Source organism: Strongylocentrotus purpuratus, unplaced genomic scaffold (assembly GCF_000002235.5).
Source record: "Strongylocentrotus purpuratus isolate Spur 01 unplaced genomic scaffold, Spur_5.0 spur5_scaffold_19, whole genome shotgun sequence".
NCBI lineage: Eukaryota > Metazoa > Echinodermata > Echinoidea > Camarodonta > Strongylocentrotidae > Strongylocentrotus > Strongylocentrotus purpuratus.
The window spans coordinates 21,252,475-21,273,898 of NW_022145604.1; the positions used below are offsets into that span (position 1 = coordinate 21,252,475).

Below are 21,424 nucleotides of genomic sequence, written 5' to 3' on the forward strand. Positions count from 1 at the left end.
ACTGCGGCCTCACAACTCACTAAAAAATTCTCGCTCGTTTCGCTCGCTTTCAAGTGAATATCCAAACCATCACACCCGACTAATATATCTTGTATGATGTTTAAGAGAAACAGATATTAAAACCATCCCTGATAATGAAATCATAAGGTAGGGGAATATACCAATGTCTAAAAAAGTGTATATTTTCGCCTTGAGATTTCCCTTTGCGGATGTCCTTTTTTGTTGGTTATACTCAACGCTTTCAACTTGTTCAGTAACTTGACGTAATATCTTCTGGCACCCGAAATAGAGAAAGACTATTTATTTCTAGTCGCATGAATTAACTTAATTCAGATCTCTGCAGAGGCTGTGCTCTCAGGTTGGGGGTGGGGTAGAGGGCAGAACAATCTGGGAGGTGCCCCTTTTACTATGACAAGTGCCCTTTTCCCTTATAATAACTACCGAGTATTAAAAGTTTAAACAAAAAACAACACAAAATCCGACCGGCCGACCGACCCAGGTTCTGTTACTTAAAGGGCAATACAGCATCTGTTTTTGTTAGGCCTGAGATTACTGCAGTAGGATTTTTAGTTGATTTTACCAGGCATAAATCTCGAGGTTGTTGACCCAAAGCATAAGATACATCCCTGGGCTTATAATCCTGAGTCATAATCTTTCTGAATCATGTATGGGGTATCCCTAGTCTAGTCGAGTCATGTCACAAAGACAATGCCCACAGAAGCACTTCTTCTCCGTAATGTATATATAACTACGCAAATCAATTGAAGCTACAGACCAGTCCTGCAATCTCCCTCACTACTTCGCGAACTTTCCCACGATCTTGAATAGAAACCCGACACAGATTATACGGATATATTGCAGTGCTTGAATGGGTGAAGACGGGTTTCAAGTGGCTTTAATGTCTCAATTAAACTTGATCTTTTCTTTCATGTTTAGGATTTGTTTTCATGCACAATACTAGAAAAGCCTGCTCAATTAAACAGAAGCTATAATATCAGTTCTTTGAAGTCATTGATTCACCTGATATCAGACAAGAGATAAGTGACATAATAAAATCAAAGTATAACATGGCTGGTATTTCAATTACAGAGTCTATCGCTTTTAAAATGTAGATATATATGTCTAGGATTTAAAGTCAGTGTAAATGTCAGTGAACATATCTTATGTTCTTGTCAACACATTAATGCCTTTGTCTGTGTGACTGTCATACACAATCTTTGATCGTGTTTAAAAATATTTAAACTTCTTTTAAAGGATGAGAAATATAGATTTATGGACATCATTCCAACTGTAAGTTGATTATTATCATCATATATAAACAGATAAGTCACGCTTTGATTACTATATGGGATGATTGAGATGATTGGGAACGCAGTTATACTGGTATTATTTTAAAGAAACTCACTATTTTCATTTGTTTTAAAGTAGCTATTTCAAAAAAGACATAATGTGCCCAATTCACAAACAGATTAAAAGTTATACCTGATGCTCCCTCACCCGCCGGATTTGTTTTCATGCACATTACCAGGAAAGCCTGCTCAAATAAACGGAAGCTATAACATTAGTTCTTTGAAGTCATTGATTTACCCGATATAATACAAGAGATGTGTGACATTGTCAAAACAACCTGAAAATAGTCATGTTGGTAAATAAATTTTAGAGTCTATCGGTATTTAAATTATGGATATATGCACAAAGAAGACGAAAGACCTGATGCATCGCTGATCTTCAACGAAACGGAGTCTTTTGTCAACTCTGTTAGTTGCTACGGCAGGCAGACAGTGAAAACGAACTCGTTTGATCAAATTATGGAAATGCAAGCATTATTTTAAACAAACAGAACTTTGTTATTCCTGGCTCATATTACCTGAACGAGGTGTCATATGAAAGAGAAGAAATTGAACTTTCTAGAAATGTGATTTCCCCCTTGAAATTCAGATACCACCCGCCAAATGACTTTTTGGTTTCCTCTCTTCAAATCGCTTTTTATCACTCATGCGTGAGATATGAATCATATGAATTGCATCAACCGAAAGAGGAGGATCTCAGCTTTCAAAATATGTGTCATTTATTAATTATAATTGTAATTAAGTTATGATAAATCATCGATAATTCTCGGTTTCGTTTTTTTCTGGGACGCACTGTATATGTAAATTGTTATTTTCAAAAACGAAATGATAAACTGTCATAAATACTAAACTTCCTCAAACATTATAAAACATTAAAATTATTTGCGGAAGAATGACTGTCACTGTGAGCAGATTGCTTAATAATACGACAGCCCCAGATATATGATATATTATTTCTAAAAAAAGTGCATCAAATATCAGCATTCGATAGGGGAATATAGTTTTATAGAAACATGCAAATAAACAAATGTTTAAATGTAAACTGACATGTTTCTACACCACTACACCAACTCAGATTTTGCGTATTTTCTCACGGGGTTGAGTCACTTGGGCTGGGCTGAAGAATAACTTGAAAGGGTCTTCTAAAATTATGGAGTTAAACAAAACTGTAAAGCCTTATCTTTGTGCTAAGATAAGAAAGATTTCTATAGTCTCGGTGTTCCGATTAATCCAACGATTCTGTTTGATACTAGAGCTATCTTCACATATCATTGAAAAGTCAGCGGGCAGTACAAGCATTTGCTTGTACAGTTGTACTGCCCGTTGACTTTTCAATGATATGTGAAGATAGCTCCAGTATTAAACAGAATCGTTGGAGGAAGTGTGATAATACAATGTCAGCTTTAATGTTGCAGATTGTATATTTTGCCACGAAATGCCAGAAAGCCAAGCACCATTCTGAGAATTCTGCCTCTGCAAAGCAACACAAACACTCGCTTACTCTTCGCTTTCAACTTGGTCACTAACTGTACGTATATGGCGCCCGAAATAGAGAAGACCGTATATTTCTAGTCGCATTTATTGACTAAATTCAGATCTTTGCAGAGGCGGCGGCCGCCCAGTCACCGCTTGTTTTTAGGGCATCGCTCTAAAGTTTTTTGCAACACAACAAATTAGTAAAAACGTAAATTTGCCAAACTACAAGATTGGGGTCTATTTTTTTTAAGAGGAACTATAATAAAATGCCATTCAAAATTTTTTTTTAGTCAGACGCGGTGCTCGAGTAGGCGCCATTTTACTTTAAAAAGTACCTGTTTCCTTTAGTAAATTCCCCTTTCCCTTTCATAGAAATGCCCTTTTTCAGGTGCCAAAGTACCTATTTTTTGTGTTACCTCTGATAAGTGCTCCGTTTACTTTGACACTAGTCCCTTTTGCTTTCTGATAAGTCCACTTCCTTTTTGGAATAACATTTCTTATAAATGCTCCATTTCCACCTCTAATAAGTGATCCTTTCCAAATCTGATAGGTTCCCCTTTTACTTTTTAATAAGTGCGTTTTCCCTTAGCCTAAGTGCCCCTTTTCAGCTCTGATGAGGGTCCCTTATTAGTTATGAGAAATGCCCTTCTCTTGTATCCCTTTTTCTTTCTCGGGTGCCCCTCTTCCTATTTAATAAGTGCCCCTATTTCTAGTTGCTTCCCAAGGGAGAAGGCACTTACGAGAAATTCAGATAATATTGATACTTTTTTTACATCAAATTTATCAATTTATTTCACACTTCCGCATCTGTTTCTCTCATCTCTTGCGTTGAAAAATAAATTTATTACTAGGGTTAGATTACCATTTAATTAATGCAACTCTCTTGCAAGAAAAGTTCCTTCAACTACGCGATTTATAGAATTGATGTAAAATTCAGACTGAATTCGATGTGAATCAAAATTTAATTGTTAATCAAACTAAAACTATTTACAAAACCCCATGAAAGTTTTGGTGGCTACCGTATTGTTCTATATTGTATTATATCCGGAAAACAGAAAGATTATCTACACGTAGAGGAAGGTTCAAAGTCGTGCTAAATTTTGAGGAAGATGGAAGATCGACTTGATCACAATAAACATTATATCTGTATTAGAAACCGGATTATATTTCATATATAATAGTGTTACAACATTACTATGGTGCACAGGCTCCCTCTAATAGCGTGAAAACTGCTGCCCCTTTTATACACACTTGTGCCCCCCCCCCCTCCCCTGCAAATCATCTTGTAGACACTACAGATCTTATATTTTGTTTTGTAAAGACATGTCATCAACACATATATTTGTACTATATAAAATGTCGTATTACTAACTATAGTTTTGTTTCAATCCAATTTAATACATCATTGCAATTTATGAATAACATACATACGTGTACATGGAATAATACATTGTAACATAAAATAATAGAATACATGTACTTGCATCGGTATAAAATAATCAAAATTGCTTGGTAGGTAGCAACCAGAAAGGAACTGACCTTTATAAGTGGCCGACCGAAGGAAAATATAATCAGTTCAATGTATACAAGACAAAACGTAATATTTCTACCACAAATAAAAATACACATCACAGTGCATGCCATAACTTTACAGGTCAATGAAATGGGAAAAAAGGTTCTAATTAAAATCGATATTTGCAAGAATAAATGTAAGTTATTTTCTTTTATTTCCTTTTTATGTTTGTTTTGTTATTTAGTTTGAAATCTTCAGGGTTTGTCATTATCTTGGTTTGAAGCCGAGTTGATAAATTCTCTGAAATATCTTTCTCTAACAGACTTCTTCAGTTGCTGTTGATGAAGTAGCAAACGGTGACAGAAAAACGAAGTAATTATACCACACACACACAGACTCCTCTTCCTCCTTGTACAGCCGAAACGAAACACCAGGCCAGCGTTTTATTAAACCGTCATTATCACAAGTTCACCGAAATTCAGTTCAAATGCGTGTATTATAATTAACACGCGTTCAAAGAGATGCCAGATAATTTATGACGATCTTGTGAAACGATACCTGGACCAACAAGAGACCGAACAAGGAATGTCATTAATACACAAGATGGAAACGAAATGGTGGATTTGGAAATGTTTGTTAGGTTGCTTTGGAGTCGGTTCGGCCGTCTGCCTGCAGTATCATGGTCTCACTCTCATATGGGGGTAAAATAATGAATATACAACATTGAAACATACGGTATAGGTCGTCCATGTAGGGCCACTCTTTATAACGAAAGGGAGGTAAAAGAGTTTATTTTTGACAATAAAAACAAAATCAACTGCCAATTACATATGTCATTGCTTAATAATAACCAAAGGTTGAATGCAACAATCAGCACTGCATAATTATATTTGTGTATTGCGATATCAGTTACCCCAATTTCGTCAGGTGCTCAAAGTTAAGAATCAAATACATGTACATGTATAGCGTCATGATCGTTGTAGCAACCTTTATATTTCAAATTATGTTATATTAAGTTTGAGCAATGGTAAGCGCAGAAAGGTAAACAAGGTCAAGGAAATACATAATTTGAAAGAGACAACGACAAATAAGAAGTTGTGTATAAAAGAACATTTTGAAATGAACAGGTGTATACTAATGTAGACTCTTTCCAAAATAACAGGGATGCATAATAAAAGGGGAAGTACAATTGATATCACGTTGGTGAAGAAACGTAATAAACGGGGAATAAATCTAAGAAAATAAGAAGAAATTAATGTAGTTGTAAAGCTTTTAAACCCCTTTTAGTTAGGCAACTCTAAATGCGATCGCCTCTCCATTTGTTTTATATGGAAAGTTTCCAAAGAATATCTTCATTTGTTTTATATACAATTTTGATGATAGTGTATTGGTTTTACACACATGAGCCCCTATAGAAACATGTAACAATTTTATATTTCGGCCACGTACAGGTATGGCAAATAAAATGGCGGGGTGATGTTTATCTTAAGTACAAAGTGAACAGAGAGTAGCTATAAAATCACAACTTTTCAGATTTTTCTAAAACGTATAAAGACCATTTGCTCTAAATGGAAACACGGACAAAACGAAATATCTGAAGAAGAAAAAATAATCAGTGAATCGGGTATTTCCGACAACTTCAATGCTGTTTCTCCCATTTATTTTGCCAGACGGAAGGTAAACATGGACAACAGAAAGCATCATACTACAGTTCATCTAATTAAAAAGTAAACCCTTATTTTGACGATTGGTTTTACAATACTTTTGCAACATACAACATACAATCAATAGGTCTAACTTCATTGTATTAAACAGCAATACGATCACATAGTTTCCATAATTAGGATAATTATCTCCTACTGTAAAATAATCTTTTAGTCCACATTCAAATTAAGTCTACATCATTTATATATTTACAACAGCTACCAAAAGTCAGATTCGCATGTAAAGTAATTCTCAACGACAAAATCTTGAAAGATAAACACGTCGGAAATATATCAAAAGAAAGATTAATATTTATGTTAGAAAGGTACAATCATTCACACGGATCTACATGATCTTTATCTTACCCAAACTTCATGTCACCTAGTCCAAGATTTAACTGATGCATTTGGATTTTATATAAAAACACAATGCCTGTTGGAAGCTTTTGATATAGAGGGCGCGTTTTTTAACGAAAAATTATGTTATTCTTCATTTTCAGTATTCCCGTTTTATTCTTTAAAAAAACATGTCAGGTCGCACCCCCCCCCCCCCCCCCCTCCTGGCCTAAATGTATCGGTGTTATCATACATGGCAAGTAAGGATGACTCATCCATTATTTCAAGTGGAATATATAGAGTCTATCAGGAGTGCAGAAAGCGATCTCACCTGATCGGTACTGCTGGATAAAGTACCAGTTTCTTTCAGGCTTCTCAATCTTGTAATCAATGACGATGTTCTGGATATGCTTCAGCTCGTTAGTGTACTCTTCAATGCTGACCAAACCTATACCGTGTTTTACCTTGACTATCAGGATTGTATTTCCTTGAGACACAGCGACGCATGGGATATAACCCAATTTCTTTAATTCATATTTTACAACATCTTGTTTATCAATCAATCGTATTGTATCGTAAGATCTGATGATTAGGTAATCATTACAACTAGTAATCTGATGAGGTTCATACTCATCACATGGTATCTCCTTGATCGCTTTCCCACCTGCTGGTGAGAATACCTGGATCTTCTTGACTTTCCTGTAGCCAACATAGATCTGATCATCACTGTCTACAGTGAGGCTAGCCCATCCACCTTCATCAACACTCAGAGTCTCAAACATTACATTCAACTTATCTAAGTACTCTAGTGTGTACAGTGTGATCTTGTTTGAAAAATCAAGTATAACATAACGATCATCAGAGAGGAACCCTACTCTACGAATCTTAACATGTTTGAGAACTGTCTGCTGGAGCTGACCATCAGAAGAGAAGATCTCCACGCCACCTGTACTACATCCCACTGCCATCCTACCGTCTGGTGTACCAATCATGGCATTCATGCTACCCTTAGTAGGCAAAGCGATGTTCTTTTCTACCGCATTTACGATCTTTCCGAGAGCTATCTCGTCCATTCCAACGTTCCTCATAAATCTGACACTTTTTCCTTCCTTGCTCGATCGAATCGACTGCTTGTAGTCAGGATCTTCTTGGTCCAAGGCCTCTTGTAAGTCGTGACATAGAGTGTCGTGTGCAGACAAAGCATCCATATCTGACGGTATCTTTGTCTTATTGGTTACCAAGTCAGCTATAGTGGTCAAGTGAGTGATGTGCTGCTCAGCCGATTTCTTCATTTCATCCAGTTCTTTCTCTACTCCTTCGGTCCTACCCTTTACTTCACTAATGAGGATTTCTTTCTTCTTTGTCAACTGCCGGACTGATTCTTCATATGCGTTGTTGATATTACCTGTACACTGCTTCTGAACATTGCTCACACGCTCCTTCTGTTCATCAATGAAATCAACGTATTTCTGAAAGCAAGAGCGTTTCTTGTCCGCCTTGGATTTGAAGTCCTCGATACTCTTCATATGGATGCTTTCATAAACAGCTGCCTCGATGACCCGATGTCCTTCGTTTGTATGTTCCATGACAACACACCTGAAGCAGGCAAATCTTCTGCAGTCGGGACAGAAGCACTCCTCATCCTCTTTGGGGTGTTTCCTGCATTTACGGTATCTACGTACTGACACCTTCCCTGATACCATCTCACTCATAGGTAAGACCTCATGACTGATGAAGTTTTGCCACAGAGAGTGTGTGTTTCGGCAAGTGATACAGAGATAAATGCCACAGTCTTGACAGTAGACAACAGCTTGGGGTTTGTCCTCGGTTTTACAATTCGTGCAAAACTGATATTGATTCTTCATGTCCTCTATGAGAGACCTTAAAGCTAGATTTGCCGGTAATTTGCTGACATCTTGGTTTGGGACCTGGATTTCAGCTCTGCAGACAGGGCATCGGATCATCTGGTCGTTACCATGGCATTCCAAAATGTTGTCCAGACAGGCCCTGCAGTAAGTGTGAGAACAAGACAGGATCTTGGGATCGGTGAAGGTATTCAGACATACAGGACACTCCAGACTCTGAGCAATAACATTCTTTAATGCATCAGCCATGATTCGAATTCTACAGGAATACGAGATAAAAGAAAAGGGAAAAAATGATTAGTGTAGCTTGATTCATCTCATTGTATTAATGAGGACTGTTCGTAATTTTTCTCACGCATTTTCCCTACAGAATATAACGCGTACAAAATGTGATATTCCGTTATATCTTGATACAAAATAATTCATGTTATTCATCAACTGAATGTAGTAATGAAATGTCGCTCTTCAGTAAATGTACATTAAAATGGGGGAAATGATGATGATCATGATAACAATAATGCTAATAAAAAAAAGAATAATGATGATAACAAAATAATAAATAAAATAATGTTAATAATTATATCAACAACAATAACAATAGTCATCATAATAGTAATGATGCTTTGTTTATTCAGTCCTCATCAATAAACATATTGTGTTTTCCTCGAGGACCCCGCAATCATATTACTACATCGGCTTTAGCCAACCTATCGTGATAATGTGCTCGTTTTTATAAGCATTAACGGAACTTCCTACCGGGTACCCATGCACTGTGAATCTGAGATGGGTGGAGAGTGACAAATGTAGACTACTGTCTTGCCAAATGACAGTAGTGCCGTGGTGGGACTCGAACAGCAAACCATGTGATTTACAATCAAACAATCTATCCACTAGAATAGACCACAACACCTCTACACGTATCGCAACTAGTCATGCTAGCAAACATTTTGTAAAACTCTGACGTATACAAGTCATATTACATTGCATCAGTTGGAGCCCATGGTTAAAAGTAAACCGTGGAAATCAAAACAAAAAAAATAGACATGAGTCTCAGAAATGTAGTTTACCATTCACATTTTAGCACTTTGTTATCAGAAAAAAATAATCATAACATTATTTCTTCATTGATATGAAACCAAGTATCATGTTATATTGATGATGATGTCATACAATGGAGATGAGTTTAACTCTCATCACCCTAGTCATACAATGAGCCACAATAATAGCTGCACATGCACCGGGCGAAATAAACTTGCTTTGGAGTCTTATACCAAGAGTATCAAACGTGTGCTATTCATCTCTCTCGAGTGTTCATCTATGTACCTTTAAATAAGAGTGCATAACCCCAAGTTCTACAAATTTCGTAAAATTTGAACGAAAAAAAAAATACGTTCCATGATCTGCCTTCAGATATGATGCAGATAAATATACCTTATTCTTAACATTGAGTCTAGGCTTTGAACAACTCTAAAACTTAGTAGGCAACACATTGTACTAATTTTAAAGCTGAAGAGCTAGGTATCGAAAGCAGAACTATAAACATGTACTTATGCACACTGAAATATACTATTACAAAATCATCATGACATGATTGTACGGAGAAAATTATATGGCTCTGGTTTGGCAGAATCATTAACTGAAATATACATGTATTAGCTGTATGTTTAAAGGTAAAGACCAGTTATGGTCATGCGATTGCATTGTGAAAGAAACGTTGTGGAATCGATCAGAAAAGGTTGATCATCTAGCATCTAGCATCTGCAAGGTTCTGGAATCATCAAAATGATAAGAAATTTGGCCCATTCTTCGTAAAGTTACAAGCACTATACACAGAAAGATGTATATGGGACTACCCTATATCTCTCACAGACAAACAAATTTACCAAATATATGAATTAGTAGGCGGTTTCCCGGCAGATTTTTTATCATCATGTATTATTCAAAACATATTCTTTCACATGATTGGTAATGAGAGTTTCCATTTCATTTTTTGAAATTGGGGCGTTTCCAATACTGGTCTTTACCTTTAATAAGAATCGGATAATTGGGTCTACCAGAAATATTTCCTATGTGTGTTCATATATCTACATAACATGTAAGAATAATAATTCATGTCAACTTTGTAATTTAAATCATAATAACACACCAATATCGTCTCATTTCCCCCCAGGACAAAGAAACACTGAGAAATTATACCTATGAACGATATCAATATGATCAGAGGTCTTATAATGCGACAACCGTTACTTCCGGGTTCACGATCAAGTACATTAAACTCTTATGGTCTGGTTTCAAAGCTCTGTTTTTATTTTTTTAATTTTTTTAACCTGTTTCTTCATAGTAAAAACAAACGAATATAATTTCCTAAACACCAGTCATTCTCAACTTAGTCTTGGCTCAATCGCTGTCCATGTATAGACCCAGACCTAACTATTTCAGTCTAATGGAAATGATAATTTTACAAACCAGATATAAACAAAGTCTCAAAAGTGTCTGGGAGTTGGCCTATAATGACATGAATGTACGACGATAAAAAAACGAAAATATTGCAAAATGTCACTGCATTTCTTTTGGAAATGATATACATGTACATGTATATTTAAATTTACTCACGTCTTTTCCTGTCAGTACATTGTACGTATCGGTCTAGGTGTTATATGAAATCAGTAAACATGTATACTCTCTGCATGCCTTTACAATGAAGTGGTGCCCTGATCATACGTGGTACTCAATGTTTGTATTTAGCTTGTCATTCTAATTTTAGTGACTGGGAATTCCCAGTAACCTTTGACAGACAACCAGATTGAAATCGCCCGATACAACCTTGATCTAAATTTGTCAAGCGTCTGTCGGGCCGCCATATTCCCGTGTCAAACTTGAATTCTATTTCTTTAACCCCCCCCCCCCTCTCTATCCAGGCGCGCCGGAAGCAGTTTGGGATTGGTGGGGGGGGGGGGGCAAATATTCCAGGGGGCTCACCTTCCAGGGGCAGTGGCGTAATGAGCAAAAACGTTTCGGGGGAGGGCAGAAGAAGAATGTGCATCACCACCACTCTTACAGGCCCCACGGAACATTTTTCAAAGTGGAGTATTAACGATCAGGTTAGAGTGTAGCGAGCGAAAACTGGCGTGGGGTCCAGGGGCTTTGCATCGGCGAGGGTCTAGGGCTAAGCCCCCAGAAGATCATGGTTTTTAGGGGTTAAATTACGGTCAGATGTTCTTTTTCTCTTTTTAAAAAAAGTGAGGGGGACTCGAGCCCCCGAGCCCCGCCGTTCTGCAGGCCCTGACATGAAGGCTTTTAAATAAGCATATTTTTTTGCGCGACTGTTATTTTGGGATTTAGTAATTCTCCAACAAATACATAAGAACGTATGAAATTAGAAAGAAAAAAATGTCAGAAAATCATATCATTTAGCAACATTTGTAAATCACTGGTTTCGAATTAGAAATACCCCCCCCCCACCCATTAGTACGCCAGTGTTCAGGGCCTCATGTCTTCTCACCTTTATAATAAAAAACATACACACTTTCCCGTCCTCTTACAACATTTCCACGATGTGCGCGAATCGCATTTATTATAAAAACCTCCTTAGGGGCATGCGGAATGTATACGACATTAAATTCCTGTTAACTTTCCTTTTCTTTTAATGGAATATGATTTATATGTGATTCAATTCAGGTTTTGTTCTTTTTTATGTTCTTTTCGGTTAAAAAATACAAACCATCTTTAATTACTCCCTAACTTTTTTATCTTTTTGCTTTTTGCTTTCTAGGAAGTGCCCCTTTTCCTTATGCTAAGTGCCCCCATTTAAAAAAGAGCCCCTATCTCAAAAATGCCCCTTTTAACCTACGAAAAGTGCCCCTTTTCATCTCTGATAAATGACCCTTTTCAGTATTGAGAAGTTACTCCTTTTCCCTTCAGATAAGTCCCCTTCCCCTCCTGATAAATGCTCTTTTCATCTCTGATAAATGCCCCTTTTCACCTCTAATTGCTGCCCCTCTTTATTTATTTTTTTAGCCGAGGACGCAGGTTCACAACTGAGTCACGTCTTTCGGATGGTGACGTTAAAATTCGTAAATAGACGTAAATAATGATATCTGATTGATACACGTCTGTAAAAACGCGATTACACACACACACACACCCCCCTTTTTTTTTTTTACACGTGCCCCTTTTTTCTAAAAAAATGCTCTTTTGACTTCTTATAAGTGCCTTGTTTATTTTAACATGTGCCTCTTTTTCTTTTTAATAAGAGCCACTTCCCCCATTTTACAAAAGCCCCCTTTCATATCTGGTCAGTGCCCCTTTTCAGGTGCGCTAAGTGCCTCTTTTCGCCTCTGACAATTTCCCTTTTTAACAATGATACGTGTCCCTTTTCCTTTCTAATAAGGGACATATCCCTATTTCATAAATGCCAATTTTTACCTCTTATGAATGTTGTTTTTTCATCCCTGATGAGTGCCTATTTTTAGGGGTAAGAACTGCCTCCTAAAAGGGTCTTCTGAAATTATATAGTTAAAATTAACTGTACATCCTTTTCTTTATGCTAAGATATGAAACATTCATAAAGTTTCGGTGTCCCGATTAATCAAGTAACAAACATGACAACAGACCCCAGCTCGGCCACCTGACGTACAGCTGGTCATCGGTATATCCCGTGGGGTCATTGAACTCGAGAATTTTGGCCCCTCTGATGAAACAAATACAAATAATCTTACTGTACTCTCTCTCAAATTGGTGTTCTAAAAATCACCCTAAGGACATTTTGATAAAATCTAAATAATGATTATTAACATATAATTAATTCCTTGAAATATGGGCTTGCTTAAAAGCGGAAACGTTTCATAAATGCTGACTAGACACAATTAAAACATTGTTTTCACTTCAAACTTATAATCATTTTTATAATGCTAAAAAGCCGCTTTCAATTTTACAAGGCGTGGAACGATAGGTTTGTGCTATTTCATGTTTTTTTTTAATGTGTATGGTATTTTCTTTTTTTCTTTGATATAGGCCCGATGGTTAGGCACGACCCCCCCCCCCCCCCTCCTCTTCTCGGACAAAAAAGGATTCCAAATTATTTATAATAATTGATTTCTAAAAAACGTGCATCAAATATCAACCTTCGACAGGGGAATATAGTATTATAGAAACATGCACATATATGCACATATACATATTTTAAAATCTAAACTGACAAGTTTCTACACCACTACACCAACTCAGATTGTGCGTACTTTCTCACGAGGCTGAGTCACATGGGCTGGGCTGGAAAGTACTTTAAAACGGTCTTTAAAATGCTATAGTTAAAACATACTGAATATCCTTGTCTTTTATATGCTTAGCAAAATTTCTATAGTTTCGGTGACTCGGTGTTCCGTTAAATACAACAATTCTGTTTGATATTGTAGCTAATATCACATACCATTGAACAGGCAACGGGCAGTAAAAGCATTTGAAGCCATTGTCCAGCGCGGAACATCTGAAAACATAGCCAAACAATAAATCCTAGCTCGGTCACTGGACGTCCACCGGTCAAATTTCATTGATGTCACCGCCTCAATAAACTACTGACCAATCAGCTAGCGCCAGGAACCGGTCCCACCTCCGCTCAATAGACAGCGTACAGAGCTTTATCTCCTTTTGAAAACGTGCCGAATTCTATGTAACAGGACTTTATACACTGTTCTTTTATTGAGAGGAAGTGTGATAATACAATGTCAGCTTTAATGTTCGAAATTGTATAAATCGCCAGGAAATGCTAAAAAGCCCCCATTCTGAGCATTCGTATCCTTCAGAGCAACACGAACTCTTTGCAATCAACTTGTACAGCAAATATCTATTTGGAGTATCATTTTATAACGCCAGTTCCTTGCAATATACCCCAATGTCTCCACTGCCTTTCGGCATCACGTAAGTTTTTTTCTGAAATATATTTATTCACAATTTAAAACTAATTTTATGTCTACTGACCAGTAGTATATTCTCTGACTTCACTTATTTGATATCAACTTATAGACTGTAATATCATAAACCTTTATTAGCACGACTTGAGTTCTTTCAAATAATTACAATTTTCTTAATGTAATGTTTATGTGATAGTTTGAATCTTCGAATTTGTAAAAATAAGTAATAATTCATGAAAATGTATGAACATTGTTAAATAAACCATAGCTGGTATCATGGGCAGCATAACTAAATGTCTCCCCTCCCTTTTTATTTTGTCATCCAGGTCCAATCGCAACGATTACGTCATGGACCGTCTACACGCGGCGTCTTCACTTCTGTCCCTTGGGAGCAAGGGTGACCTTTCACCGATCACCATTGAGACTCAAGAACCCGACTTCAACAAGGCCATCGCCTCCGTCATCTGGTCTCGACATCATCATCAGACTCCGTCGACTATCTTCAAATGCGGCGTCCCCAACTGTCCGCTGTGCCCTGCAGGGGATACTTCTAGCACTATTCTGACTGGACAGGTAGACATTCAGCGCAGTGACCGAAAGCCAACGAAGTCGTCTCGTCGATCAACCGTTGTTAACTGGCTGATTTCATCGTCGTCATCCTCGCCAACCTCAACGGCTCCACTTAGCGGTAGCATTAGCTACGGTCCCGTGCCTACGAACTCTCAACCACTACCATCTTATCTTGCCCCTTCCCAGCGATCGTGGGCCGCTCCGGCATCACTTACCGACTCGGTCTACTCGAACTCCGATACCGAAGGCTCGCGATCTTCTCCAACTAGCTCTCTCCCGTCTCCTTCGTACCTTACCGAGATCATCCGATGTTCTCCGATGGTTCCCGCTTCAACGCCGGACATCTCCACGATGCCTACGAAGCGTCAACGATTGCATGAGACATCGAACACTTCATTGAACCTTCCCGGTGAACGCCAGCTGTCTTTCTCCTGCAAGTTCTGTCCCAAGCGATTCACCCAGGCCTCCAGCTGTTCGTTCCATCAGCGAACCCACACAGGAGCTCGTCCCTTCCAATGTCCGTCCTGTCCCAAAGCCTTCGCTCAGAGAACGTCTCTTCGTACTCATCTACGCACTCATACAGGAGATCGTCCCTACTGCTGTCAGGACTGTCAACAGCGATTCGGGGATCTGTCGACGTTGACCAAACATCGTCGTACTCATACTGGGGAACGTCCCTACCGCTGTCAACATGAAGGATGTCAGCGAGCTTTCGCGCAGTCTGGCAACCTGAAGAGACATTACAGGACACATCTTCTGGACCGAAAACTGGAAATAATTACAGTCTGAATGCAGCAACCAAAGAATCTTCATTTGGTAATAGACTTGGGAAAATTTTCCATCTTTTTAAATATGTTGCGAATGTTTTATATTTCGATCAAGGATGTGTGTTGTTATTGCCGAAATTCTTGCATCAAACACCAAAGAAATACTATTTATGATCATTGAAATAATATTATTGCAAGCTTAATGTTAATTTTTGTGTAAATTATTCATGCAATTATATTTTGATATCAATATTACTCGCAGTGCACGTCTCTTTATTGTGTTAAATATAAAACTCCTTGGTGTAAATACAAAGAGAGGTAGAGAGAGGGGATGAGTAAAAGTGTAAGAGGGTTATGTATACTTGTAGAGCAGAGAGAAAGACCGAGATGCAAAGTTAATGTTTGTTAGTTCTCGTCATTCCAGTTCAAATCGAAAGTTGTTTTTCTCAAAAAAAAGTCATAACATACATTGTCTCACTTCAGGTCTTTTTCTTTCTCGAGATCGTGCTTTCTCTATCTTTCTTAACCTCTATCTATCTTTCCCTTTCTCTTTCTTTTCTTCCCGTTTTCTGCTCTCTCACTTCAGCTCCCTCTCTGCTGCTTTCTTTTTCTGTTCTCTGCTTTCTCTCTTGCTTCTCTATATATAACAAAATATGAAGAGAAACCATTAAAAATGCCAAAATCATGTATATGTGTTGTTTTGGTTTGTGGTGCGAGAGAGAAAGTTCAGAAAATGCAAATCTTGGACCTTAGTTATGGGGAGAAGTCATGGATTGATGACCCCAAAAATGCTAAGGAGAGATTTTCAGCCTAGCAGAGAATCTGTTTGAGAGTACGAAATAGAGAAAGACATCATATTTCTTGTTATTGTATGTAGATCTTTGATTAGAACAAATTAAAGAGATTTCTTATTATAGTGACTCGGTAACATATTGCTTCAGATTCTGAAACAAAGTCCTGGATTTAGCTCACGCTGCAATCATAATCATATACCTTTAGGTTAGTCAAGAATCCCATGACTTTTACAAGCCGATCGCCTGTCTGATTATCAAGATATTTATGATTGGAAATCGAAATTTCATTTGTCATTTTCCTGTCGGGTTTTTTAACACTACAGTCTATTTTGGAAAATGTATATGGTATAACCGCTCACTCAAAGATTTTTACTTTTTTGAGGCACTTCATTATCATTTTGAAGCGCATTTTTTTTGTAGGGCTTCCATATTACACCATATCACAGACACTGATAACACGTAGGACCATGTATCTCAGATTTAGCATTGTTAAACGATGCCTTTAACATATTTTCTTTCAATAATACAACAACGAAAACGAATAAAGTGCCTAAATGAATGTCAAAATGTCATTAGGGGCTTTATAGTACACAAATAAGTGAGTACTGCCGTAAGATTTTGTGTTGGTTTCATCAGGGGAGGCGAAATTCTCTAGGTTGATCATTGCCATAAGATTTCTGAATCATGGGGCAACCCACACAGAACTGTAACCCCTGTCTAGTCAAGTCATGTCACAAAGACACTATCCACAAAAGCCTTTCTTCTCCGTAATTTAAATATAACTACGCCAATTGAAGCTACAGACCAGTCCTGCAATCTCCCTCACTACTTCGCGAACTTTCCCACGATCTTGAATAGAAACCCGACACAGATAACACGGATTTATTGCAGTGCTTGAATGGGCGAAGACGGGTTTTAAGTGGCTTTAACGTCTTGATTAAACTTGATCTTTTCTTCTATGTTTAGGATTTGTTTTCATGCACAATACCAGGAAAGCCTGCTCCATTAAATAGATGCTATAACATCAGTTCTTTGAAGTCATTGATTCACCCGATACAAGAGATAAGTGACGTAATAAAATCAAAGTATAACATGGCTGGTATTTCAATTACAGAGTCTATCGCTTTTAAAATGTAGATATTTTTCTTATATCTTATATTCTTGTAAACATATTAATGCCTTTGTGTGTGTGACTGTAATACACAATCTTTGATTGTGTTAATACATATTGTTAAACTTCTTTTGAAGGATGGAAAATGTAGATTTACAGACATCATTCCAACTTGATTATTATCATCATTGCAATATATAAACAGATAAGTCACGCTATTATTACTAAATGGGATGATTGAGATGATTATGAACGCAGTCATATTGGTATTATTTTAAAGAAACACATCCCTCACTGTTTTCATATTTCTTAAAGTAGCTATTTAAAAAAAAAAGATATAATGTGCCCAATACAAACAGTTTTAAATGTATACTTAATACTTTTATGGATGCTTAAAATCGTTGGGATTTCGTAATCATTCGCTTTATTATTTTGGTGCTAATCAGGCCTGTATCATTCGCTTTATTATGTTGGTGCTAAGTATAAATGTTAGATGTGAAAATGATAGTGGAATAGCAACAACCCTGTCGAAAATTATACCGACATTTTACAAACATTCTAGAGGTACTGATTTTCAATGGTAATTTTACAACTGTATATACTTATAGAACGTATTCAGAAACGAGCTTGCAAAATCATTTTAGGACGTCAGTTTGAAAGTTATGAAGCAGCTCTCCCACACCTCTCCCTTTCTCTTTCCTTTAGAAAAAAATGAATTTGATCGATGAATTCTTATGAAATGGCTATATGTTTGAATTTTGATTTATGTCATTTTTTGTGTTATTTCAATTTGAATTGAAATGTATCTTTGTGAAATGGATCGTAATTCAGCCATTGGCTGCGATGGTCTTTTTAATAAACCATTTCTATCTATATATATAGTTTCAAAAACATTTGTCCACGCAGACATTAGTGTGAACTCCCAGTGGCCTGAACAATTTCAATTCAATTTCAAATTTATTATAAGCATTTAAAGCATATTTAAGAGATACATGTTGGACAACAGAAGCGGCGAATGATGAGAATCTCTTCGAGGCTCTTTACAAGCTATTATTAAATAAATGCACATCCTCCCCTTTGGGCCAAGAAAGATTTCTATAGTTTGGCTGCCCCGATTGATCCATTATTCTGTTTGAAATTAGAGCACGCTTCGCACACCCACCACTGTTATTTAAATCCATGCATAAGGTACCGGTATATCAAGGCGGTTCAAAGCCTTTGAAGTTCGTTAACCACGGACATGGGAAACCCGGACACCGTTTTTTTTCGCCAACAATAAAGGGGTGGAAACAAATCAGTCGGAGAGGGGGTGGTGAAATTCTCGGCCAGCGCATATCTTCTTTTTTTTTTGATCGGTTCTTGGTGCTTTTTTGTTGTTGTTTTCATAGGTTTTTATTCTCATCAAGAAAATTGCACATAATTTATATCATTGCATACAAACTGACAAAATAATTTTCATATAGGTCTAAATAAATTTTACATTTACATACAAGGTTACAAATAAAGTTACACATTTACAGATGAAAAATATTCACATAAACAAAATTATATTTTCACATTTAAAAAAGAAAAATCGCAAATAAAGTTTGTACTATTTTCTTGACCAGTTTGCTTATAAATCTCAAATTATTTCTTTTCCGCAATATTTTGTTTTCTCCTTAAATTTCCTTTAGAGACAAAAAAAAAATATATATATATATATATATATACAAAGAGAAAGAGCTAGAAAACACCTACTACCCCGCCCCACATAACAAGTACAACAGTAAACAAAACACACTCCAATATAGAACGAACAAACAGACAAAAGAAAAAGAAAAAGAAAAGTTTTTAACACTTTAATCAAACGATAAATAAGTATTCACAAAAATGATAATCACAAAGATCCTCTTTCACGACACTAGTTTTCTTTCCTCTTCCCTCTTTCTTTATTTCTGTCCCTGTCTCTGTCTCTGTCTCTGTCTCTCTCTCTCTATTCATCATTCAATCTTTTTACCTATGTATCTACCTCTCTGTTTCTGTACTTTCGCTCTCTCTCTCTTTCTCTATTCCTCTGTCACTCGAACTATTGTACGCCAACCAAAAACAGATAAAAACATGTCTACTCTGAACTTGATCATTACTCTCTCTTTACTAGAAAAAAATAACCGAATCGTTGCTTTATGCTTTTTACTTTCTAAATGTAAAGGTGGGTAAAGAGAGAGTGTTGGTGATATAAAGGTTAGCATACAGAGTGAGTCAAAACAAAGTTTACACCTAGACAATTGCTAATTATTTTTAAAATCATCTATGAACAGTAAATAATTATACATCTTATGAAAGAGTGTTTTATCCCGATTCATTTGGTACCATTTTTGTGTGGTATGTGTTCACGCTTGGATGAACACATACAGCACAAAAATGATACCAAATGATTTGAGATAAAACACTCTTTCATAAGATGTATAATAATTTACTGTTCATAGATGAATTTTAAAATAATTAGCAATTTTCTAGGTGTAAACTTTTTTTTGACTCACACGGTAATTGACTTCCAAGCAATTGACCCGGGTTCGATTCCGGGCCAACACAATGATTGTATTGTTATTTAAATTTATTATTTTGTTGTAATTTTATCTTATTTTGGTACGTTCTTCCGTAACTGAAAAAAGGAAAAAGTAACGGTGACCTTCAATTTTTTTTTTGATAATTATTTTCTTTTTTTGTATTGTTGTATATTTAAAACCCGTTGTTGATTCATAAAAACAACATTTAAGGGAACGGTTGTTTACATGATTGAATTAAAGTACAAAGCACTACCTATATTTCGCCTTGAAACAATTACAGGTAGTTTCAAAGCCAACTATATTGAATATATAACGAAGCTTCTGTGGCGCAATTGGTTAGCGCGTTCGGCTGTTAACCGAAAGGTTGGTGGTTCAAGCCCACCCAGGAGCGTTAATTTTTTTTTAATGCGATATTAGCCTTTTAAAATGTTTTTTTACACATATTATCATTTTCTTAATTCATATTTTGTCCAAATTATTTTTTTGATTTTTTTTTCTTGACAAATGAAGAAAGAAAGAAGAAAGGACAAACAGGAAGATAGATTATTAATCCCAGATAATACATTGCGTACCTAAATGTTTTGAAGCTCGAACATCATGTCATAAAACTATTAAAATAGTTTTCATTACATGATGTTCGTGTTTGTTCTCTAGGATTCGGGAAAACATATAAAACATGTCTACTCTGAACTTGATCATTACTCTTTCGTTACCAGAAAAAATTAACCGAATCGTTGCTTTTTGCCACAATTTCACTTTTTAAATGTGAAGGTGGGTAAAAGTGGGAGCGTTGGTGGTATAGTGGTTAGCATAATTGCCTTTCAAACAATTGACCCGGGTCCGATTCCCGGCCAACGCAATGAATTTTGATATTATTTAAATTTCCTTTTTGTTGTAATTTTATCTTATTTTGGTACGTTCTTCCGTAACTGAAAAGTAACTGTGACCTTCATATTATCTTTTGATAATTATTTTCTTTTTTGTATTGGTGTATATTTAAAAGCCGTTATTGATTCATAAAAACAACATCTAAGGGAAATGTTGTTTACATGATTGAATTAAAGTACAAAGCACTACCTATATTTCGCCTTGAAACAATTACAGGTAGTTTCAAAGCCAACTATATTGAATATATAACGAAGCTTCTGTGGCGCAATTGGTTAGCGCGTTCGGCTGTTAACCGAAAGGTTGGTGGTTCAAGCCCACCCAGGAGCGTTAATTTTTTTTTAATGCGATATTAGCCTTTTAAAATGTTTTTTTTACACATGTTATCATTTTCTTAATTCATATTTTGTCCAAATTATTTTTTTGATTTTTTTCTTCCCCCCTCCATTGAAGAAAAAAAGAAAGCCCGTTTTTGATTCATAAAAACAACATTTAAGGGAACGGTTGTTTACATGATTAAACCAAAATAGAAAGCACTACCTTATTTCGCCTTGAAAGAATTACAGGTAGTTTCAAAGCCAACTATATTGACTGTATAACGAA

General features: G+C 36.4%; 2 protein-coding genes and 3 non-coding genes across 5 annotated transcripts; 4 read left to right on the forward strand and 1 right to left on the reverse strand.

Annotated features, from left to right (window-relative positions):
- Positions 1–6,607: 6,607 nt before the first annotated feature.
- On the reverse strand, positions 6,608–11,088 carry LOC105442141 (tripartite motif-containing protein 3-like). The gene is made up of 2 exons (XM_011673996.2): positions 10,856–11,088; positions 6,608–8,501 (listed from the first exon to the last, which is right to left on the reverse strand). Exon 2 carries the CDS (start codon positions 8,489–8,491, stop codon positions 6,656–6,658), a length of 1,836 nt encoding a protein of 611 aa, XP_011672298.2. The 5' UTR covers positions 8,492–8,501; positions 10,856–11,088; the 3' UTR covers positions 6,608–6,655.
- Positions 11,089–13,928: 2,840 nt separating this feature from the next.
- Positions 13,929–15,510, forward strand: LOC100891209 (protein glass). The gene is made up of 2 exons (XM_003731243.3): positions 13,929–14,155; positions 14,475–15,510. The coding sequence occupies exons 1-2, from the start codon at positions 14,001–14,003 to the stop codon at positions 15,505–15,507; spliced, it is 1,188 nt and encodes a 395-aa protein (XP_003731291.2). The 5' UTR covers positions 13,929–14,000; the 3' UTR covers positions 15,508–15,510.
- Positions 15,511–20,253: 4,743 nt separating this feature from the next.
- TRNAN-GUU lies at positions 20,254–20,327 on the forward strand. The gene has a single exon. It is a non-coding gene; the product is annotated as a tRNA-Asn (tRNA).
- A 396-nt stretch (positions 20,328–20,723) lies between these two features.
- Positions 20,724–20,795, forward strand: TRNAE-UUC. Its single transcript has one exon. It is a non-coding gene; the product is annotated as a tRNA-Glu (tRNA).
- Positions 20,796–21,077: 282 nt separating this feature from the next.
- Positions 21,078–21,151, forward strand: TRNAN-GUU. Its single transcript has one exon. It is a non-coding gene; the product is annotated as a tRNA-Asn (tRNA).
- The last annotated feature ends 273 nt before the right edge of the window (positions 21,152–21,424 follow it).